The sequence below is a fragment of the Callorhinus ursinus genome, unplaced genomic scaffold (assembly GCF_003265705.2).
Source record: "Callorhinus ursinus isolate GAN/ISIS: 27379988/994484 unplaced genomic scaffold, GSC_fseal_2.0 scaffold23, whole genome shotgun sequence".
NCBI lineage: Eukaryota > Metazoa > Chordata > Mammalia > Carnivora > Otariidae > Callorhinus > Callorhinus ursinus.
The window spans coordinates 1,214,145-1,233,358 of NW_027397085.1; the positions used below are offsets into that span (position 1 = coordinate 1,214,145).

Sequence of the window (19,214 nt, forward strand, 5' to 3'; positions counted from 1 at the left end):
TAGCAAGCAAAAATTAGAAGTCAATTTTTCAGTCTTTCATACTAATTTTTCAGCACTCCCAGCTGCTCGATTACACCCGTGGTTATCATACCACTCATTTGAGGAGCAATGTTTCCTTTTAGCAGGCCAATTTAATAGTATCCCTAATCCAGATTCCAGGAGCAGATAAGCCGATGCCACAGGTCATGGCATCCAGCGTTCAGTGGCAAGCATCTCAGCGGTCCTCACTGGGCTGGGTGTACAATTTGCTCCTTTGTTCTTGTTCCAATCCTGCCTCCTGTTAATTCTTCTGAATCAGGTTTTTTCTTGTTGTTGTTGGGTTTTTTTGTTTTGTTTGTTTTATTTTTGGTCAGGAGCACCAGTGACCTCAATCTTGCCAAAGCCAGTAGCTGATTCTCTATTCTTATCTTACTCCATGTTTCAGCAGCATTCAATCTGCTGGACCATCCCTTCCTTCATCAACACTCCCCTTCTCTTGGTGTCTCATGCTCTCTGAGTGTTGCTCCCACCTTGCTGGCTGCTTTCTTTGGATGTTAGGTGCTGAGCCCCCACTCACGACTAAAACTTTCAATCCTGCAGTGTCACAGGATTCCCGTGAGCCATCTTCTCTTCTTCACCTCTACTTCCTTTCCAGTCTCAGGGCTCTCAGTATGAACTATATCAAGAACTCTCCAAACTTCTCTCTCTAACCCGGACCTTTCCTTTGGGTTCCAGACTTGTACATTCAACAGCTCAGTTAACATCTTCACTTGGATTTTGACTACCTTTTTCTTTCTTCTCCTTCCCTTTTGTTTTTTTTATTTTTTGGATGTTCTGCTGCCAGCATTTCTCTTTCCTTGCTTGACTTCATTACACTAACGAATTAATCATAGGTTGGCTACTTACTGGATGTCTATTAGGTATAAGGGTCCTTCTAAGGGGCTATAGAAAAATAAAAATATAGGGCATAGTCCCTGACACCAAGGACTTCATAATTTAGCACAGGGCTTCCCTAGGTTTGCTCCGTGAAAGTAAGGCTCTATGATCAATTAAGTTAGGAAGTAGGTATTTACTTTGTCCCTTTCTTGGAGACTGCCAATATATACAAACCTGTCAAAGGCCTGAGAAATTCTGTGTATTGTTCCAATTTTAGTATATGTGCAGCCTAAGTGAGCACTAAGGCTCTGAGAAATTCTGTTGTAAAGAGACCTGCTTAACTTGGTTTAACACAGCATTTTATTTATTTCTTTTTAAGATTTATTTATTTATTTGAGAGAGAGCACACATGAGCAGGAGGAACAGAGGGAGGAGAGAGAATCCCAGCCTGACGTGGGGCTCCATCTCACGACCCTGAGCCAAAACCAACAGTCGGTTGCTTACGGGACTGTGCCACCCAGGGGCCCCTAACACAGAATTTTCTAAATGTATTTCACTACAGAACGTTCTACTAACATTCTCACAGATTAGAAAATGTCAACTGGGGATATTCCAAATGAGTGGTATAAGTAGAAAATTTGACATTTGCTGAGAGGAAGGCGTGTTCATTTGGGGTAGGGAGGATCATGTAAGGGAATGTGGACGTAGAATTTGAGCTAGCATTGGAAGATGGACTGGATTTATTAGGCAGATATTTATTGAGAACCTATTTTGTGCCAAGTGCTGCGCTAGGCACAGGGCGCTCAAAGTTGAGCCAAATAGACATAGTCTCTGCCCTCTTTGATCTTATAGTCTAGTGAGTCAGCCATTAAAGAGATAAACAAATGAGACAAGCGACAAGTGCTACAAAGAATATAAATAGGGTACAGTGAAGTCAAACACTGTGGCCACCTACCTTGAATGGAATAGTCAGGGAAGAACTTGATGCAGGCCAAGAATCTCTGCTGGTTAACAATGGGGTGATGAAAGCCTCCTCTGATCTTTCTGAAACAAGTTAACTTGCTTCTTCCCTCCCCACATTTTTATATTTCCAGTAAAAAGTTAGGATTATTTACTTTCATTCCTAAATCTAATTGTTATTGTTAATGACAAATATTAAGTGACTTTCATGAAATATCAGGAGTTGGCTAACAATGAGAAATTAAACATAGCCAATCAAAATCTCGCTGTTCCACAGAATGAGCTGGACTCTTCCACTGACACTGAGCAGCTCTTTGCATTAAAAATGAGGCAGCTTTGAAAATAGTCTGTGAGTTTTCCCTAATTGAAATGAAACACAATGTTAGGAGTGGAAATTATTATTTTTTTAAGATTTTATTTATTTGACAGAGAGAGACACAGCGAGAGAGGGAACACAAGCAGGGGGAGTGGGAGAGGGAGAAGCAGGCTTCCCACCGAGCAAGGAGCCCGATGTGGGGCTTGATCCCAGGACCCTGGGATCATGACCTGAGCCAAAGGCAGATGCTTAACGACTGAGCCACCCAGGCGCCCCAGGAATGGAAATTATTTAAAAAGATAAATTACATGGCCCTTATTTGATACCAAAAAAATTTTTTAATTTATTATACCAGCTACAAAAAGCAAAGCATATCAGGAATTTATGAAAAGGGAAGAAACTTTGGCAAAGAAGGCAACTGACTTAAAAGTTATTGTCTAAAGACCTCAACTTAAGGCTAAAATAAAACACACTGTTTCCTCATATTCCTTTTGATTTACCGAAATTCTTCCCATTTCTAGGTGTTACACCTTCAGCATAGGTCCAGTTGCCCCTTTCAAAAGGCTGGTATATGTGTGTGTATATTTTTCTTTGTTTTTTTCTCTTTAAAGATTTTATTTATTTATTCATGAGAGACAGAGAGAGAGAGAGAGAGAGAAGCAGAGGGAGAAGCAGGCTCTCAAGGAGCAGGGAGCCCGATGCGGGACTCAATCCCAGGACCCTGGGATCATGACCTGAGCCGAAGGCAGACGCTCAACCATCTGAGCCACCCAGGCGCCCTGTATGTGTATATTTTTTTCTTTATTTTACTTTTTTCTCTCTAGGAGTCAATAATGATATTATCAACACTCCTAGGAAAGCACATTAATGGTTTTCCTTTTAACAAAAGTAGTATATAATGATTCATAGGTGGACCTACATTTGTATGTAGTTTTTAAGACTCACTAACTGCAAACTGGTCAAAATCCATCATTACCTGCTTTAACCAGGCGCACTGCACACTCGCCGGGGCTCACGCCGTGCAAATCTCCCTCTGGGCCGATGCACATGGTTGCTGCCACAGGTTTCCCAGATGTTTTCAAGGCTTCCACTGCCCACACAGCCTCTTCAACATGCTCGAAATACTGAAATAAGATCAGGTTAACATACTTTTTTATCTTGTTTCTCCCCAAATGATTAGAAAACTTATTTTAGTGCTTAAAAATTATCACTAGATGAGTGGTCTTCAAACTTTGAGTTGTGACCTATTAGCATTTTTTTAAAATGGAATAGAAGGGTGATTACTGTGAATTGCAGTCAAAAGGTTTGAAGAACACTTCAGTAGATTAACTGAATCAAATTCAGTAGAAGCCCTAAATTGGAAAAAAGATTTTAAAACTAGATATTTACTAGCCATGATTGGCAACTAATTTCACATCCTCCTCATGAAAACACAAGGTAGAGAAAATGTACTAAGTGCGTATGTCTCATCTTTGGTCATATCTTTGTTTACCTCGGCAATCAAGAAGTCCACGTTCTTCTTCATAAAGACCTCTAACTGTTGCTGAAATACTTTTTTAACTTCAGTTTCTCTCTTGCAACTAAGGTATGAAGGTGTTTGACTCACGCCTCCTGCCACCAAAGCGTCTCCCTCATCAGCCACTTGCCGGGCAATGTCACAAGCAGCTTCATTGACTTTCTGCCCCTAAAATGGGTGAAATGGGATATATCTACATTTTCACACAGAATTGAAACCAAATTATTATTCAAATGTCCACATCTCAGTTGGATGTTACCATAGAGAGATTATTCTAGAAGATGACAGTGATAGAATAGTTCAATTTACCAAGCTGAGCAATTGCAGTAACACCACCACCAATAATAGTAATGAAAACACTAAATGATGATGGTATCTAGGATATTACATACCAAAGCTCTGTGAGAGGATAAAAATCTTTACATAAAAGGATCTGGTATCTTCCAGTGCCTAAGCTGCACTTAGAAGAATACCTAGCAAATAGTGGTGGTGATGATGATGATTTGCTCTTAAGATCAACAAGAATAAAATGTAATTAAAATGACTACAGAATTCATGAATTTTTGTCATTATGTATTTTCTTAATGGATAAATGCATCGCACGGTATTTTCTAATTACTTAGACATTAAAAACTGACACTTGACTTCGATAAACCCCAGTGCTGTAGTTCACACAGACTTATGGAATTTTAGACCCCCTTGTTTTGGGGTGCCTGGGTGGCCCAGCCAGTTAAGCATCTGACTCCTGATCTCAGCTCAGGTCTCGATCTCATGGTTGTGAATTCAAGCCCTGCATTGGGTTCCATGCTAGGCGCGGAGCCCATTTAAAAACAAAAACAAACAACAAACTTCTTTTTCATCATAGGGATTGAGAAATTGTCACTTTGATGGCGTAGGTAAATGGTTTGCCCAACATGACACAGTTGATAGCTGAGTCAGGAAGTTTCCAGGGTCACTGTGCCCTTCCTTGTGCCTTTGACCTTTCTCCTACATTGTCCCACATTAAAAAACTGTAAGGATGTAAGAATTTGTAAGGATACCCACTCAGCAACTTAGGAGACTGGGAGAATCATTAATCATTAACTATATCTTCTTCGATATGCTTCATTAAATGCCTTTCTGTCAATTTTGGGGACTCCAGCTAAAACCTCAAAGAGGTATTCACACAGTAAAGTATGGTGATTAACGTAACATAATAAAATAAAATAAAATAAAAGAGTTATTCACACATATTTCTATATTATCTAAAAACTACATTCTGAGTGACTGGGAAAATGTTCTTTTTATAAAATGCTAGTGAGATTTAGCAGGTGTTCGTTTTTGTCAGGAGAATTAACTGCACAACATAAGAAATCAGCAATCCTGTATCACACATATCTCATTTCTGTAGTATCTAAAAACTCAACATTTTTCTCTATGAGAACTTTGGTGATGACATGTGTGTCTACTATGCCCTTCTAAAAATGCCAGATATGGCTTTACTCACAGATATTTTCTCTGCAACATAGTTTCCCCTGTTCTCCAGCTTGTCTTCACTTGCATAAAAGGTGAAGGTTTGCATGACGTTGGATCCAGCTCTGAGGAACTCTCGATGAAGCTGGCGAACTGGGAGATTGAATGAGGAAAGGTATTAATTACTATCAGTTTATAACCCATGATGCTTTCAAAAGGCTACCAGATAAACAGATATGAAAGTATCTGCTTATCAAAATATCATTCTTTGCTTGGCACTTGCGCATCCTGAGAGCGAATGAGAGGTAGATCTGGGGGCTCTTGCTACGAAGAAGAGATTATTTCTACCATGGATGTGGGGTGAAGGGAAGAGGGAGGGAGGTCCACAGGGGAGGAATCATTTAATGTTTTTGCTGGGCAAAGGTGGGGAAAAGCATTCCCTACTGAGGGAAGGGTTTGAACAAAAAGAAGGAGGCAGGAATAGGCTTGGTATTTGGGGGTGCCGCAGGTGGGGTTGAGGATGTATCAGAGAAGTAGTAGGAGATGCAGTTGGAGAGGAGGCTGGGCTGCAGAGTACAAGTGGCCCTAGCACATCATCTCAAGGAGTCTAGGCTTCAGACCACAGGTATGGGGAAACACCAGCACTTCGTAAACAATTGAATGATGTGATTAGCTCTGTGTATTTGAAAGATAATTCTGGTAGTAGAGTGGAATAAGAACTAGAACAAGGCTCCTAAGCAGAGGTCCATGGATAAGTGTCAAATGGCAAAGTTTTCACAGGCTAAAGAAAATACGATGGGGCATTTCCCCCCCATATAACCAATTATATTCAATTTAAGGGATTATCCTTTGCTCTAAAATAGTGGTCCTAAACTCTGGTTGCCCATTAAGACAACCTGTAAGCTTTTTAAAAATAATGGATGTTGGGGTCAAATCCACAGATATTCTAATTTAGTTGGAAGCTGATTTTTATCTTCCATTTTGCTGAGAACCACCATTCCGAGGGACTGGGAAAATGCTCTTTTTATGAAATGCTAGGGAGACTTAGCAGGTGTTCGTTTTTTTCAGGAGAATTAACTGCACAAAGTAAGAAATCAGCAATCCTGTATCAGGCCCTGAAATCTATTTTGAAATTTTAGTGGCCTTTCAAAGCCAAAGATTTGGGAGTAACTACATTAGAGGCTCGGAAATTTTTGGGACACTGGAATTCCTAGCCCTTTAGCCTGGTACCTTTGCATCCTGGGGGCCTAGTACAGTGCAGAGAACATAGGAAGCTCAGTGTGGTTTTTAAATGAACAAATCAGTGAGGCCAGGAATCGTCTGAATTTCAGAAAATGGTTTTGTTTTTTTTTAAGATTTTATTTATTTATTTGACAGCGAGAGAGGGAACACAAGCAAGGGGGAGTGGGAGAGGGAGAAGCAGACCTCCTGCCGAGCAGGGAGCCCGATGCGGGGCTCGATCCTAGGACCCTGGGATCATGACCTGAGCCAAAAGCAGACGCTTAACGACTGAGCCACCCAGGCGCCCCAGAAAATGGGTTTCTAAGCATGGAATCTCTAGTTCTGAGAGGGAACTTAAAAGCATGCCTAATGAGGAAGCTTCAAGCTTGTTTTAATTAGCAACAGAACCCATTAAAGACATTTTATTTGGAGCCTCTGTTCATCGATCAAACACAGAGTTTCGGTGGTTGGAGCAGTGTGAAGGGCCTATTGATGAGGTCCCCGTACACTAGGAGGAAATGGTTTCTGAACAGGAAGTCCACCCAGCTGGTCCTTGGGTGGATTTCCAGAGACTGTTAAAAAACCGTGGAATGGTGTGCAAATTGTGCATATGTACGTTTTACATGGCATTTTACACCCTTTTATCAGATTTTCGCAGAGGGTAGTGGCCCAACTCCTTGATCTTAATCGATTAGATTATTCTACCATGCTTCTTAAAGCTGCAGTGCTTCTCAAGTGTGACCCAACTTAGACTCACCTGGGCGCAATGAATATGAATTCAGATTCCCCCAAACCTCCCCTCCCGGATCCAGCAACCTTAATTCTTTGCTGAATTCTATGCTGATTCCACTGGGTGCAAGAACCACAACTTCTGACATAGACTTTAGTAGGAGAATTAGTGCACTCAAATAAGCCCCAAATACTCAAGAAACAGATGGCCAGGAGATAAATGTGCTGTTTCTGTATTAAGAAAGTCAAAATCAATATCAGAGCAGTTTCTCTGGAGCTCCTCCAATGTATAACTTTAAAAAAATGTGACTTGTAAAATTGAAGCTTGTGTTTAAATAACAGTCTTATTTTATTTACGTGGCAGAGTTTCCACCAAGGTAGCTTATTGTTAATACCAGTTTCACCCAAGAAATATTTCACTGAGTTTAACCCAGCAAGCAGACCTTAAGAAACAAATTGCAGATACATTTTAAATCCTCATTCTTGGATCTTAATTATTCTATTGCATTCCTTAAAGCCCTTTAATGCAATGCTTCTCAGAGTGTGGTTCACCTTGCTATCACCTGGGGACAGTTATAAATATGTGGGTTCCTCGACCCACTCACAGACCTAATGAATCCAAATCTCTAAGGGAAGGCTGGGAATCTATAATTTTTAACAAACTGCTGGTGCAATGAAAATTTGAAGACTAGTGCTCTTTTAGCTTCCAAGCCTACTGAATTCTCTCTTTTCCCCTTCCTTCCTTCCTCCCTCCCTCCCTTCCTTTCTCTCTTTCTCTCTTTCTTTCCTTCTTTTGGGCAGAACACAGTATTATTTCTACTTTTTTTTTTATTATGTTATGTTAATCACCATACATGACATCATTAGTTTTTGATGTAGTGTTCCATGATTCATTGTTTGCCTATAACACCCAGTGCTCCACGCAGAACGTGCCCTCCTTAATACCCATCACCAGGCTAACCCATCCCCCCACCCCCTCCCATTATTTCTACTTTTATTTGGAAATATAAAAGTTGTGTATATTTGCCAGGCTATATACATGGCTATATATGACTATAGTTCTTTTACTTTGAATATGATTTAGGGGTAGTATGATTTGAACACAAAATTTCTGTACTTCTCTAGCAGAAATGGATGAGTACAACCAAGATACTACCAAGAGAAGAAACAATGAATTTAATAATAGTTAATAATTGTAGTGTACATGCATCAGGCAGTATTTTAACGAGTCTACATATAACTTATTTAAATCTCATAACAATCCTACGAGGTAGATGTCAATATTATCTCAGTTTTATAGAAGAGGAAACTGAGTCCCAGAGAAGCTGAGTAATTTCCCCAGAACCACACAGCCTAGTGGCTGTCAGAATTTGATTCAATTAGTCTGGATTCAGAATCTGTTTGCTTAATCTTAAACCTGTACTGTCAATTTATGTGCTTTGTTAGTTTCTGGCCTTTATCACTGAGTTCACTGAAATATGCTCTTTAATAAACATTAAAGACAACTGTTCAACTTGTATAATATTCCCAAGAACTTCCTCCAGTTTCCTCTGAAAGAGTCAGCTGCTTTCACAGTGTTGGCCACCGATGGCTGTGGGCTGAGACCTTCTCTAGGAAGTGCCCTGGGCCAAAGGGAGCTTCCTTGCAAAGGGCTAAGCCCTCTCCTGAGAAAGGGGAGAGTTGATAGTTTGCATGCAATGCTTGGTCTCTTGGTAGGAAGAGAGCAAAGATCCAGCTCCCTTGCCTCGATGTGGGACTACTCTGAAGGGCCTGTCCCCCTCCAGAGCTTCCTGAGGGACTGGCCAAGTCGTCTGTAACAACTGCATCACAGTGTAACGCCTCCCCCTGCCCAATCCTGCTTCCCCTACTCCCTTCGAGGTGCTATTTCATAAGTGCACTCCCTGTTAAAACTCCTGAGTACAAATCTCCACTTCTGGCTGGCTGGTCATGAGCAACTACCTCATGATGGGTGATAGAGCTCCCAGCATGCTCTAGGAGTACAACTGTTTGAAAACTTTCATCCGTGGTGACCTGGAATGAGATGCCCTTAGGCAGGAATGTACTAGCTGGTGCAGTATCTCAGCTGTTTCAGAGGTTCAGAGGCAACAGTCATTATAAGGACTTTAGAATCAGATGGCTATTATTGGGTATGACCAACGTACTAGAGAAAGACAATGAAAGGTTAAGGGTGATTCATCACCAATTTAAGGCAAAGTATGGACGTCTGATGGTCTCCTGGGTGGCATATAAAGAAACTCACCTCTTGTAGCTAGCGGGCAGAAAAAGCTGAGGATCTGGCCCCGGACTAAATTATACAGGGAGCAGAGAGTCAGAGAGGTTGAATTCTCAACCAGGCAAGCCTTTTATTGCCAAAGTCAGGGCCTGATTAGGAAGAATTGGGTCCCTGAGATTGGGATGAAGGCATATGGGTGGAGTCACTCATGAACCTCAAAAACCTGGATCCCCCTTGAACTCTCTGGGCCTGCAGAAGTGGCCCATTTCTCCCTTTTAAAGATTAATGCTTCCTACTTGGTTTAGGCTGATACAGAAGCCTTGTAAGACGGCATTATCTCCCTTATGTGCCATCCCAACAACCCCTCTTGGCACTTCAGTATAAAAGATTTGTGGTCAAAAAAGTAAAGTGAGAATATGGTGTGTGGATACAGGTGCAAGGTAGGTAGACAGTTGAATTTAAATAGGATGGATGAGTATACAGTGGATTTAACTAGTTGGCAAATGGACAACAGAGGAGGTCCTATCTACAAGACAGTGATTCATACTGTAGGTAAGGATGTACGATGACCATATGGGGAGAGAATGGATAAGAAATGCTAACACGGAAGGGATGAAGGACTGAAAATCTTGATGAGGTTGAGGAGTGGGAGAATTAGAGTGAGCAGAAAAGATAGAAGGTGGTGGTCAGAGAGTGGGGTCCTTGTAATCAAGATTTCAGAAGTAGACAGTGGTGATGGCAAGGTCTAGGAGTGGGTTGCTGAGGTGGAGGATGGAGGAAAAGTTCAGTTGGAGATGAGGAGGAGATCAAGGCACTGACCGGAAGAGTCCTGGATAGACCATCTGCACAGACATCAAGGTCCTCTAGAGAGGTGAGGGAGGGAAGGGCAGAGAGGAAGGCAGCAAGCCAGCTTCTAGACTCACCTACAGTGAAGGGCAGGAACCAAGAGGTAAATATGGGTGACAGCAACAGGGAGGGCCACTGTGATCATCCAACATGTGAATCTGTCCTTACATACCTAGCACAGTGCCCAGCAGGCAATAATAGATGTTGGGAAGTGTACCGTAAATGTATCTGTTTGATGGTATGCTCCTAGACCATCATTGCAGTGCTCTTTTATGAGAACTTAGAATAGAGCTATGCACCAACCTGCTTCTGGATGTTCCACAGCAGCTTCTGGAGTCCAGGGGCCTGCCTTCACGTAGCCCCTCTTCTCGAGTGCAAAGACAAACCCTCCATCTCCAATCACAACTTCTCCAGAGTTTAACCGTTCTAGAATGCCCTAAAATTATAGATGAGGGGGAAGGAAAGGAGTTACTTGAGTTTTGTTTTTTTTTTTATGGAAGACTTTTTTATTGTTATGTTAATCACCATATATTACATCATTAGTTTTTGGTGCAGTGTTCCATGATTCATTGTTTGTTCATAACACCCAGTGCTCCATGCAGAACGTGCCCTCCTCAATACCCATCACCAGGATAACCCATCCCCCTCCCCCCCTCCCCTCTAGAACCCTCAGTTTGTTTTTCAGAGTCCATCATCTCTCATGGTTTGTCTGGAGTTACTTGAGTTTTTAAGACAATTTTCTATTTTTAGTACTTTTGCTATCATATTCTTGAGAAGTAGGATTTCTTCAGAATTCTCAGAAAGTACATGTATTTATAAATTCATGACTATAAGGCAAACAATCAGAATTTCAATTTTCATTTCACATAATGAACATGTGTGTATACATGTGCTGGGGGTGGGGGTCTTTCCGAACACATTAAAGAATTTAAAAATTTATTTTTTATTTTAATTTTTTAAAAAAGATTTTTTAATTTATCTATTTAGAGAAAGCATGAGCAGGGAGGGGCAGAAGGAAAAGGAAAGAGAGAATCCCAAGCAGGCTCCACACCCAGCGCAGAGCCCAATATAGGGCCTGATCTCACAACTCTGAGGTCATGACCTGAGCAGAAATCAAGAGTGGGAAGCTTAACCAACTGAGCCACCCAGGTGCCCCAGAACACATTAAAGTATTTTAAAGAATATGGTGGGCGGGCACCTGGGTAGCTCAGGTCATGATCCTGGAGTCCCGGCATCGAGTCCCACATTGGGCTCCCTGCTCGGCAGGGAGTCTGCTTCTCCCTCTGACCCTCTTCCGTCTCGTGCTCTCTATCTCTCATTCTCTCTCTCTCAAATAAATAAATAAAATCTTTAAAAAAAAATTAAAAAAAATAAAGAATATGGTGGGAGAATGTTATCTTTGAAGAAATATCTACAGAAGGATTAAAAGAAAAGGTTTTATCAAAAACTAATGATGTACTACATGGTGATTAACATAACAATAAAAAATTTAAAAAAAAGAAAAGGTTTTATTGTTTAGCTTCAAATGCATACTTAAGCACACTTTCTAAAATGGTGAAAGCTAGTCTTCTTATTCTATGGATAAGCAGTCCTTACAGTTGGCCTTGACCCCTGCTGTCTCCCTGGGGGCCTCTGTCAGCCAGGCAGGGGCACGGCACTTTGACACCCCGGGGTCAAGTATATTCCCTCCTCCGTCCATGCCTCTTTTCCCACCAGCCCAACCATAGTCTGGCGGTCAGTCTGTCTGTCTGCTCCATCCATCTATCCATCCATCCTTCCATCCATCCATCCACCCCCCAATCTAGTCTGGACTGAAACACTCATTCCAACTAGGGAAGAGATACGAGTGTCATTAATCAGGTGCTGGAGCTGCTGGGTTTTGGTTTTTAAATCTTATTAACAGCCCTTATTTCAATATCTTACAGCCCCTGGGCCCGTTCACTGCCACCCCCCACCCCGGATTGAATGGTACATTTTGTTGTGATCGCAGAAACCAAACTGTGGGCGAAAACGTACCAAGGCCCAACCAACGCGTTAGCCTTGTTGCCGCGGCGGGACTGGGAAGCTTGCACGCCAGAACCGGGCAGGGAGGCGGCCCCGGGATTCCGGATTCCGCGGCACCCGTCGGGGCGGGGGCGGGAAACGGTAGGAACCCGGGCCGCGCGCCTCCCTGGCCGGCCCACGGAGGGCGCAAAGGGGCGCGCATGGCAGCGAAGGCACAGACGCGGGGTGGTTGGGGCGCGCCCAAAGGCGCCCCTCGTCCCACCGCTGTGGGGGAGAAACGTCGTGCGTTTGGGTCTAGGAGCCGCACTTCTCGGGGAGTGCTCTCGTGTTGGGGTGCGGGACTCAGAAGATGTTGGGCGTTTTGGAGTTCTGGGGGTGTCCTCGAGTCCGGGGTCACGTAGATCTAGGGCGCGCTCGGGCTATGGGCAGGGGTGTTGGGGGGAGCTCAGAGGCACCTTGGAGTCCTGCCGAGAAGTTATGAGAGCACCTTCTGGTCACAACCAGGCTCCGAGGACCCCTCTGCACTTCCTGAGGCTGGGGTGTGGGGCCGGTGGGCCGAGACTCAGAGCCCCCGCTGAGATGGAGAATGCCCTCGGGTCCCCCCGCAGACTCACCCTCTTGGCCTTTTTGCCCCCAACGGGTGCCATCTTCGAGGTGTCCAGACGGATACTAGGTACGGATGCGGACCGACGAGGTGAGCGTTACCCCGAGCGAAGCCTGGAGCTGCCTCACCGCCGCGGCCAGGCTCTTTATACCGTGTGCTGAGCGCGGGGTGGGTTTCCCCAGCCTTGGCGCGTCCAATGCGCGCTTTGCGCGGGAACACGCCTCCCCAGCGTTTTTTATTGAGGCCTGGCGGCTAGTTGGGAACTTTGCCCTGCGGAGATGATCTGGACTGTTCTCTCAAATCGGTGAACACACAAGACAAGTAAAATAAGAAAAAGATAATACTGAGGTTGCCACTCGCTCACGTTTCTACCTTACCTACGCACGGAATCTCTCCCCCACCCCCCACCGCATAAAGGGGTCCCGACCCTGATTTACCTCTCTCTTGTCTGGAATCATGCACCATTACCCACTTAAGACACCAGAGGAGGCCCCTAAGAATTCCATTCATGCACAAATATTTGTCAAAGGCCAGGATACAAGGTTATTGAATGAGGAGGCGATGCCCTGAAAGAAATTCAGTCTGAAGTGTGATCTCGGTGAAATACAACCAGTAATTGTGCAACGACATACAAATGTAGCATTTACAGAAGGGTCTGATAGGAACTTTGAATTAGTGGGTATGTTCAAAATGACCATCTGCCCTTATATCCAAAAATGCGGTGCAGTTTCTAATAACACAGTAGTTTCTTGTAAGAATAGCTTTGCAATATTTAACCAGGACAGACTTCTAACATCTATATATCATAGTGGAAATAGACCTTAGACACTTCAAAATGCAGTTCAAAAACTGTGTAAAAACCTAGAGGCATCAGAAAAACTGGAAGGAAATAGAAATGTTAATAGTAGTTGTCTGACGATGGTGGAATTAGGGCTTGCTCTTACTTCATTATATTTTACTGTATTTTCCAAAATATGTTTACAATGAGAACACATAGATTTTAAAATAATAAAAAACATTACTTTAAAAAATCTACAACATGACAGTAAGTATCCTAGAGGAAAACTAGAAATCTTGAAACAGAGTTCAGAAACTTTTACCCAAATAAAAGCACACAAGGAAATTTTGTATGTGCAACAGTAGCTTCCATTTCAACATATGCAAAGAAGGAGATTACTGTAGCAAATGATGAATTAATAGAAATTTAATTTTTAAGATGTGCACTCGAGATACAACTGAGAAAGTAGAAAAGTCCTTTTGGTTGTGATAACTGTCAAGTTGAAAATGGGGAAAAAAATGTAAGAATGATGGATGCATATGTTGTAATTTAAATAATGTAATGTTTCAGTTGCCCGGCAAGAATGAGGAATGAGGTAATGTCATCCTTCCCAATGCTTTTTCGACCATTAAAGCAATGGACTGTCTAAGTAGCTAATAGTTTAGTTAATGCACTGAGTACTTAATAGTTGTACCCTGATGAGAATTGGAGAAAAGAGCAGGTTCAGAGTGAGCCCCACGGTGGCGGCAGGGAGTAGATGTAGTGGTGGGTACCAGGCGCTAGGGGGCGGTATCAGGGCTCTGACAGTAAAAGCGGAACGCAGACATTCTCAATTTCACCGTTCTAAATTTAGCAAAACTTAGGAGAGATTTTAAAGCATTAGCACTTAATTTAAAAATGAATTGTGAATTTTTAGTAGATAATATAGACACATGGCAAAATTTTAAAAAGTCTTTCCCCAGCTGCTCCTCCCAGGAGGTAACCATTATTCCCTATTCTTCCAGAGGAACTCTACGCATATCTAAGTGTATACATGTATAGATAAGGATTTGTATTTGTTTATTTATTTAATTTATTTTAAAGATTTTATTTATTTATTTGAGAGAGAGAGAGAGAGAGAGAGAAACAGCATGAGAGGGGAAAAGGTCAGAGGGAGAAGCAGGCTCCCCGCTGAGCCGGGAGCCTGATGTGGGACTTGATCCCAGGACTCCGGGATCATGACCTGAGCCAAAGGCAGTCGCTCGACCAACTGAGCCACCCAGGATTTGTATTTAAATATAGGAAGTTTTAGTTATTTAGACACTTGTCCACCTCTAACTTTTCCAAAATAATTTATGGGCAGTTGAAATATTTTTGTTTTTTCCACAGCTTCTCAGTTTGCTATCATACCTCCCCACCCCCATCCCAGTTAGGGCCATTAAACAGAATTCAGTCACCTAGTAGTTCCACAATAGATAATAATATCCACAGTTCACTGTTTACTATGTGCGAGGCGCTATATTAGGCCTTTTACATACACAGCATTGTTTACCCCTCATTACTCTGTGAAGTAGGCTCCCCCACTTTGCACTCAAGAATATGAAGTCAGAAAGCTAGAGCAGTTATCAGTGTGACTTCTAAACTTCCTTTGCCCCATTCCCAAAGGACTAAGTTCACTTGCATACCACCTGGGGAGTGAATTTTGTAATAGCTGTTCTTGGGAGGCTGCCCATGTTCTCTGTTCTCTGCTAGAGCAATGAGATGACCGAGTTCATAACACTGAAGTCTTTGGCCTCTTACACAGCTGTTTGGGGTTAAGTAAATCCTGAAGAGAAGAAGGAGGGTTAGAGCTGGAGATCCAAGCCTGAGTCTTCAGTTTTATAACCTTCAAATGGAGGTTGTCATTCTGTTTTCTACTGGTGCTTTGCTCTGCTTAAAACCCCATTTATTTATTCGATAAACCTTAAAATGTTTCATTCATACAGTGTTTCAAACACCTTCTTTGGAGTCAATTGGTCCTTGACTTTAGTCTATTTTAAGATTCTTACCAGTACACAGCCCTCAGTTGATATAGAAAAATAATAACATATTTCTAAATAGCAAAATTGGCATTACCCACCAGCTTCTGAACCTCAGAATATAGGAACATATATATTTTTCAACTTAACATATGCATATAATAAGAACCCCAAAGAGTAAAAAAGGGCATCCATAAAAAAATAAGGTTCTCTAAATTCCAGTTCAACTTTTTTATAACTTACCCAGCTTAAAGAATTTTGGAAAAAATCTGGTACTTTCAGAAACCTGCTTCCAATGGTACCAGTACACATGCACCAGAATAGCTGAAATGGAAAATATGAGATGTTGGGGAGGATGAGGAGTGACTGGAACTCTCATTGCTGCTGGTGGGAGCATAAATTGGCACAACTGTTTAGAAAACAATGTTTGGCCAGTGTCTTTTAGAGCTGCACATATCTCTGTCAAGCAGTTCTACTCCTGGTGGAAACATGTGTGAGCATTCCTCAGAAGACATTTATAGGACGTTCATAAATGGCCCAAACTGAAAAGTACTCAAACGCCCATCAGCGATAGAATAGATCAATGAGTTGTGACATAGTTACACAAGGGAGTGCTGTACCCAATGCGAAATAGTTCACTTATAACCACATGTGACGATATGGATGAAGCTCACAAACAGTGTTGAGTTAGAGAAGCCAGACACAAAAGGGCAATCCTATAAGATTATAGTTATATGACGTACAAAAACAGGCAACACTAAGCTATCCTCTTAGAAGTCACATTATTGATGACCCTAGGGGGAGGGGAGAGTGATGAGGAGGGAATGGTGTACTTTTGGGATGCTGATAATAGTCTATTTTTTTATCTTAGCGCTATGCACGTGTGTTCAGCTTATGAATATTCACTAAGCTGTACACTTACAACATATGTACTGTTTTGTGTATGTATCTTATACTCGAATAAAAAATTAACAACAAAAATAAAAATGACATAAAACAGCTGCTTGGACTTTTGTGTATCCCACAAAAAGTCCAATGAACTAAATAAACTAAAAAAATCTAAAAGAAGCCAGTCCAGATTTTGAATACAGTCATTTTACTGGTGGTGGGGAATGATTCAGGCAGACAGAATTAACTCTAATTGTTTTCTTATTATAAAAGTAATTCATTTTGAAAAATAAATTCAGTACTTATTATATACAAACGGTACCCCAAATTCAAAAGGTCATGAATTGTTAATGAGATTAGCTATACCAGCATGATCTAGAATAAACAATAAAAAAAATTAAAACGCTATTTCAGGGTGTCAGTTTCATTTTATTTTTAAATGACTGTTAGATCAGCATTGCATAATGTGTAGATCCATTTTTTAAAAGGTAATTTCATTTTAATTAATGAGTTAATTAAAATAGGTAAGATGTTTACTTGGTCCAAAATTCAAAAATTAAAAAAGGGCATCCTGTTCCTCGTGGCACCCAGCTGCAGTCCACCGACGTTCCAGTTCCTTTGTGACCATTCAGAAATATTATATGCACATACAACAAATATGTATAAACATTTTTGCCCCCCACTTAACCAACCAGTAGTGCACCATAGACCCTGGTCTTTATTTTGCTTGCTTTTTTTTTCCCCTTAACATATCTTCTCAATCATTTCACATTAATAGGCAAGGAGCTTCCTCTTTTTTTTAAATGCCTTAATATTTTATTGTATAATGTAGCAGGATTTATTTAGCCTGTCCCTGTTGATGGGTAGCAACATTATTTCCAGACTTTGCCACTTCAAATAAAATGGAAATGAACAGCTTTCTACCTACATTATTTCATACATTTGAATAAATATCTCTCTAGTAAATCTAGAAGACTAGTTAACTTTGGACCATCAATATTCATTTGCTTTCTCCATGTAATCATTTTAGTTTTGAACTTAAAACAATCAAAACTGAGTTCTAGAGTTCTAGAGTCAAGGGTTTTCAGGGAGAAGAGATTGATTGACCCATGCACTCATTAATTTCTTCAACAAATAATTATCGAGTCCTTCTTTATTCTCCCCGGTGAACAAAAGAGACAACATTTCTCGCTGCCCTGTTGCTTACATTCTGGGGTGTGTGTGTGTGTGTGTGTGTGTTGCTGAGTGCAGGTAGGGAGAGGAGAAAGACAACACAAAAAATGGCTTAAGTTATGTATATGTCAGGAAAGGTTAAATAATGCCCTGGAGAAAAACAAAGCAGGGATGGGGAGTAGGTCATTCCAGGAATGGTGTCGCACCTTTTGACAGGGCCAACAGGCCACTGTAAGGACTTGGCAGTTACCCTGCATGAGCTGGGGGCCGTGGGAGGATTTTTCCTACCATTATGTTTTTTCTTTCTTTTTGAAAAATAATGGTTTTTATTTTGAAATAGCTTTAGGTTTATAGAAAAGTTGCACAGATAGTTCATCTTCTCCTCAAGATAGGTCCTAATAGGAGCGCACACAGCTCTTTTTTTAAGATTTTATTTATTTATTTGTCAGAGAGAGAGCACAAGCAGGGGGAGCAAGCAGGGGGGAGCATCAGGCAGAGGGAGAGGGAGAAGCAGACTACCCGCTGAGCAGGGAGCCCGATGCGGGACTTAATCCCAGGACCCTGGGATCACGACCTGAGCTGAAGGCAGAGGCTCAACCAACTGAGCAGCCCAGGCGTCCCGAGCACACAGCTCTTGAGAACTTAGCTACGAGGATTTTTTTTTTTTTAGAATTCTTATTTATTTGACAGAGAGAGACACAGTGAGAGAGGGAACACAAGCAGGGGGAGTGGGAGAGGGAGAAGCAGGCTTCCCACCAAGCAGGGAGCCCGATGCGGGGCTCGATGCGGGGCTCGATCCCAGGACCCTGAGATCATGACCTGAGCCGAAGGCAGACGCTTAACGGCTGAGCCACCCAGGCGCCCCGCTATGAAGATTTCTAAAAGCAGGCTGCCTCACCCAGTTTCAGTTTCCCCTGAAGATACTACCTTACCTTACTGTGGTGCTTTTCTCAAAACTGAGAAACCAACATTGGTATAGTCCCATTAACTCAACTCCAGGCTTTAAAAAGTTTTCACCAGTTTTTCCGATAATGTCCTTTCTCTGTCCCAGAATCCGATCCAGGATACCACATGGCATTTAGTTCTTAATGTCCCCTTCAGGTCTTTTCGGCCATGACTGTTTCTCAATATTTCCTGGCTTTTCATGACCTTGACAATTTTGGGGAGTACTGATCAGGTATTTTGTAGACTATCCCTCGGTCTAGATTTGTCTGCTATTTTCCTTATGATTAGAGTGGGGCAGTGGATCTGGGGAAAAAATACTAAAGAAGTGAAGGGCCTTTCTCCTTCCATTGTATCAGGGCCGCCTGATACCCACCTGAGCATGTGATGCTAACCTGGTCATTTGGTTCAGGTGGGTCTGCCAGGTTTTTCCTGTTTTCCCCTTTCTATTCTTTATTCTTTGGAAGCCAGTCACTAAGTATAGCCCACACTCAACTGACATACATTTTAGAAGGCCTCCTCTGGCCTTCGTTTCATTGTTGCCCCTCCAGGCTGGGCTTGGGCTTTATGTCGTTCCCATTGCATGTTACCTGGCGAAGATTTGGGCTGTAGATGGGAGAAGGGGAAGTTCAGTTTACTCACTGAATTAGATAATTTATATATAGTGCAGGAATACACAAGTTCTAAACACATGATGTTT

At 42.0% G+C, this 19,214-nt stretch overlaps 2 protein-coding genes across 2 annotated transcripts in view; one reads left to right on the plus strand and one right to left on the minus strand.

Moving 5' to 3' along the window:
• Positions 1 to 12,899, minus strand: part of LOC112839660 (betaine--homocysteine S-methyltransferase 1) — a 14,786-nt gene extending 1,887 nt beyond the window's left edge. Inside the window, exons 1-5 of the mRNA XM_073905267.1 lie at positions 12,747 to 12,899; positions 10,432 to 10,564; positions 5,134 to 5,252; positions 3,624 to 3,815; positions 3,106 to 3,255 (exon numbers count right to left, since the gene is read on the minus strand). Coding sequence (XP_073761368.1) covers positions 3,106 to 3,255; positions 3,624 to 3,815; positions 5,134 to 5,252; positions 10,432 to 10,564; positions 12,747 to 12,779 — 627 coding nt within the window. The 5' untranslated portion in view covers positions 12,780 to 12,899. The remainder of the gene's footprint in view (positions 1 to 3,105; positions 3,256 to 3,623; positions 3,816 to 5,133; positions 5,253 to 10,431; positions 10,565 to 12,746) is intronic.
• Positions 1 to 19,214, plus strand: part of LOC141374854 (uncharacterized) — a 130,624-nt gene that overhangs the window by 101,058 nt on the left and 10,352 nt on the right. The gene's annotated exons all lie outside the window — the stretch shown is intronic.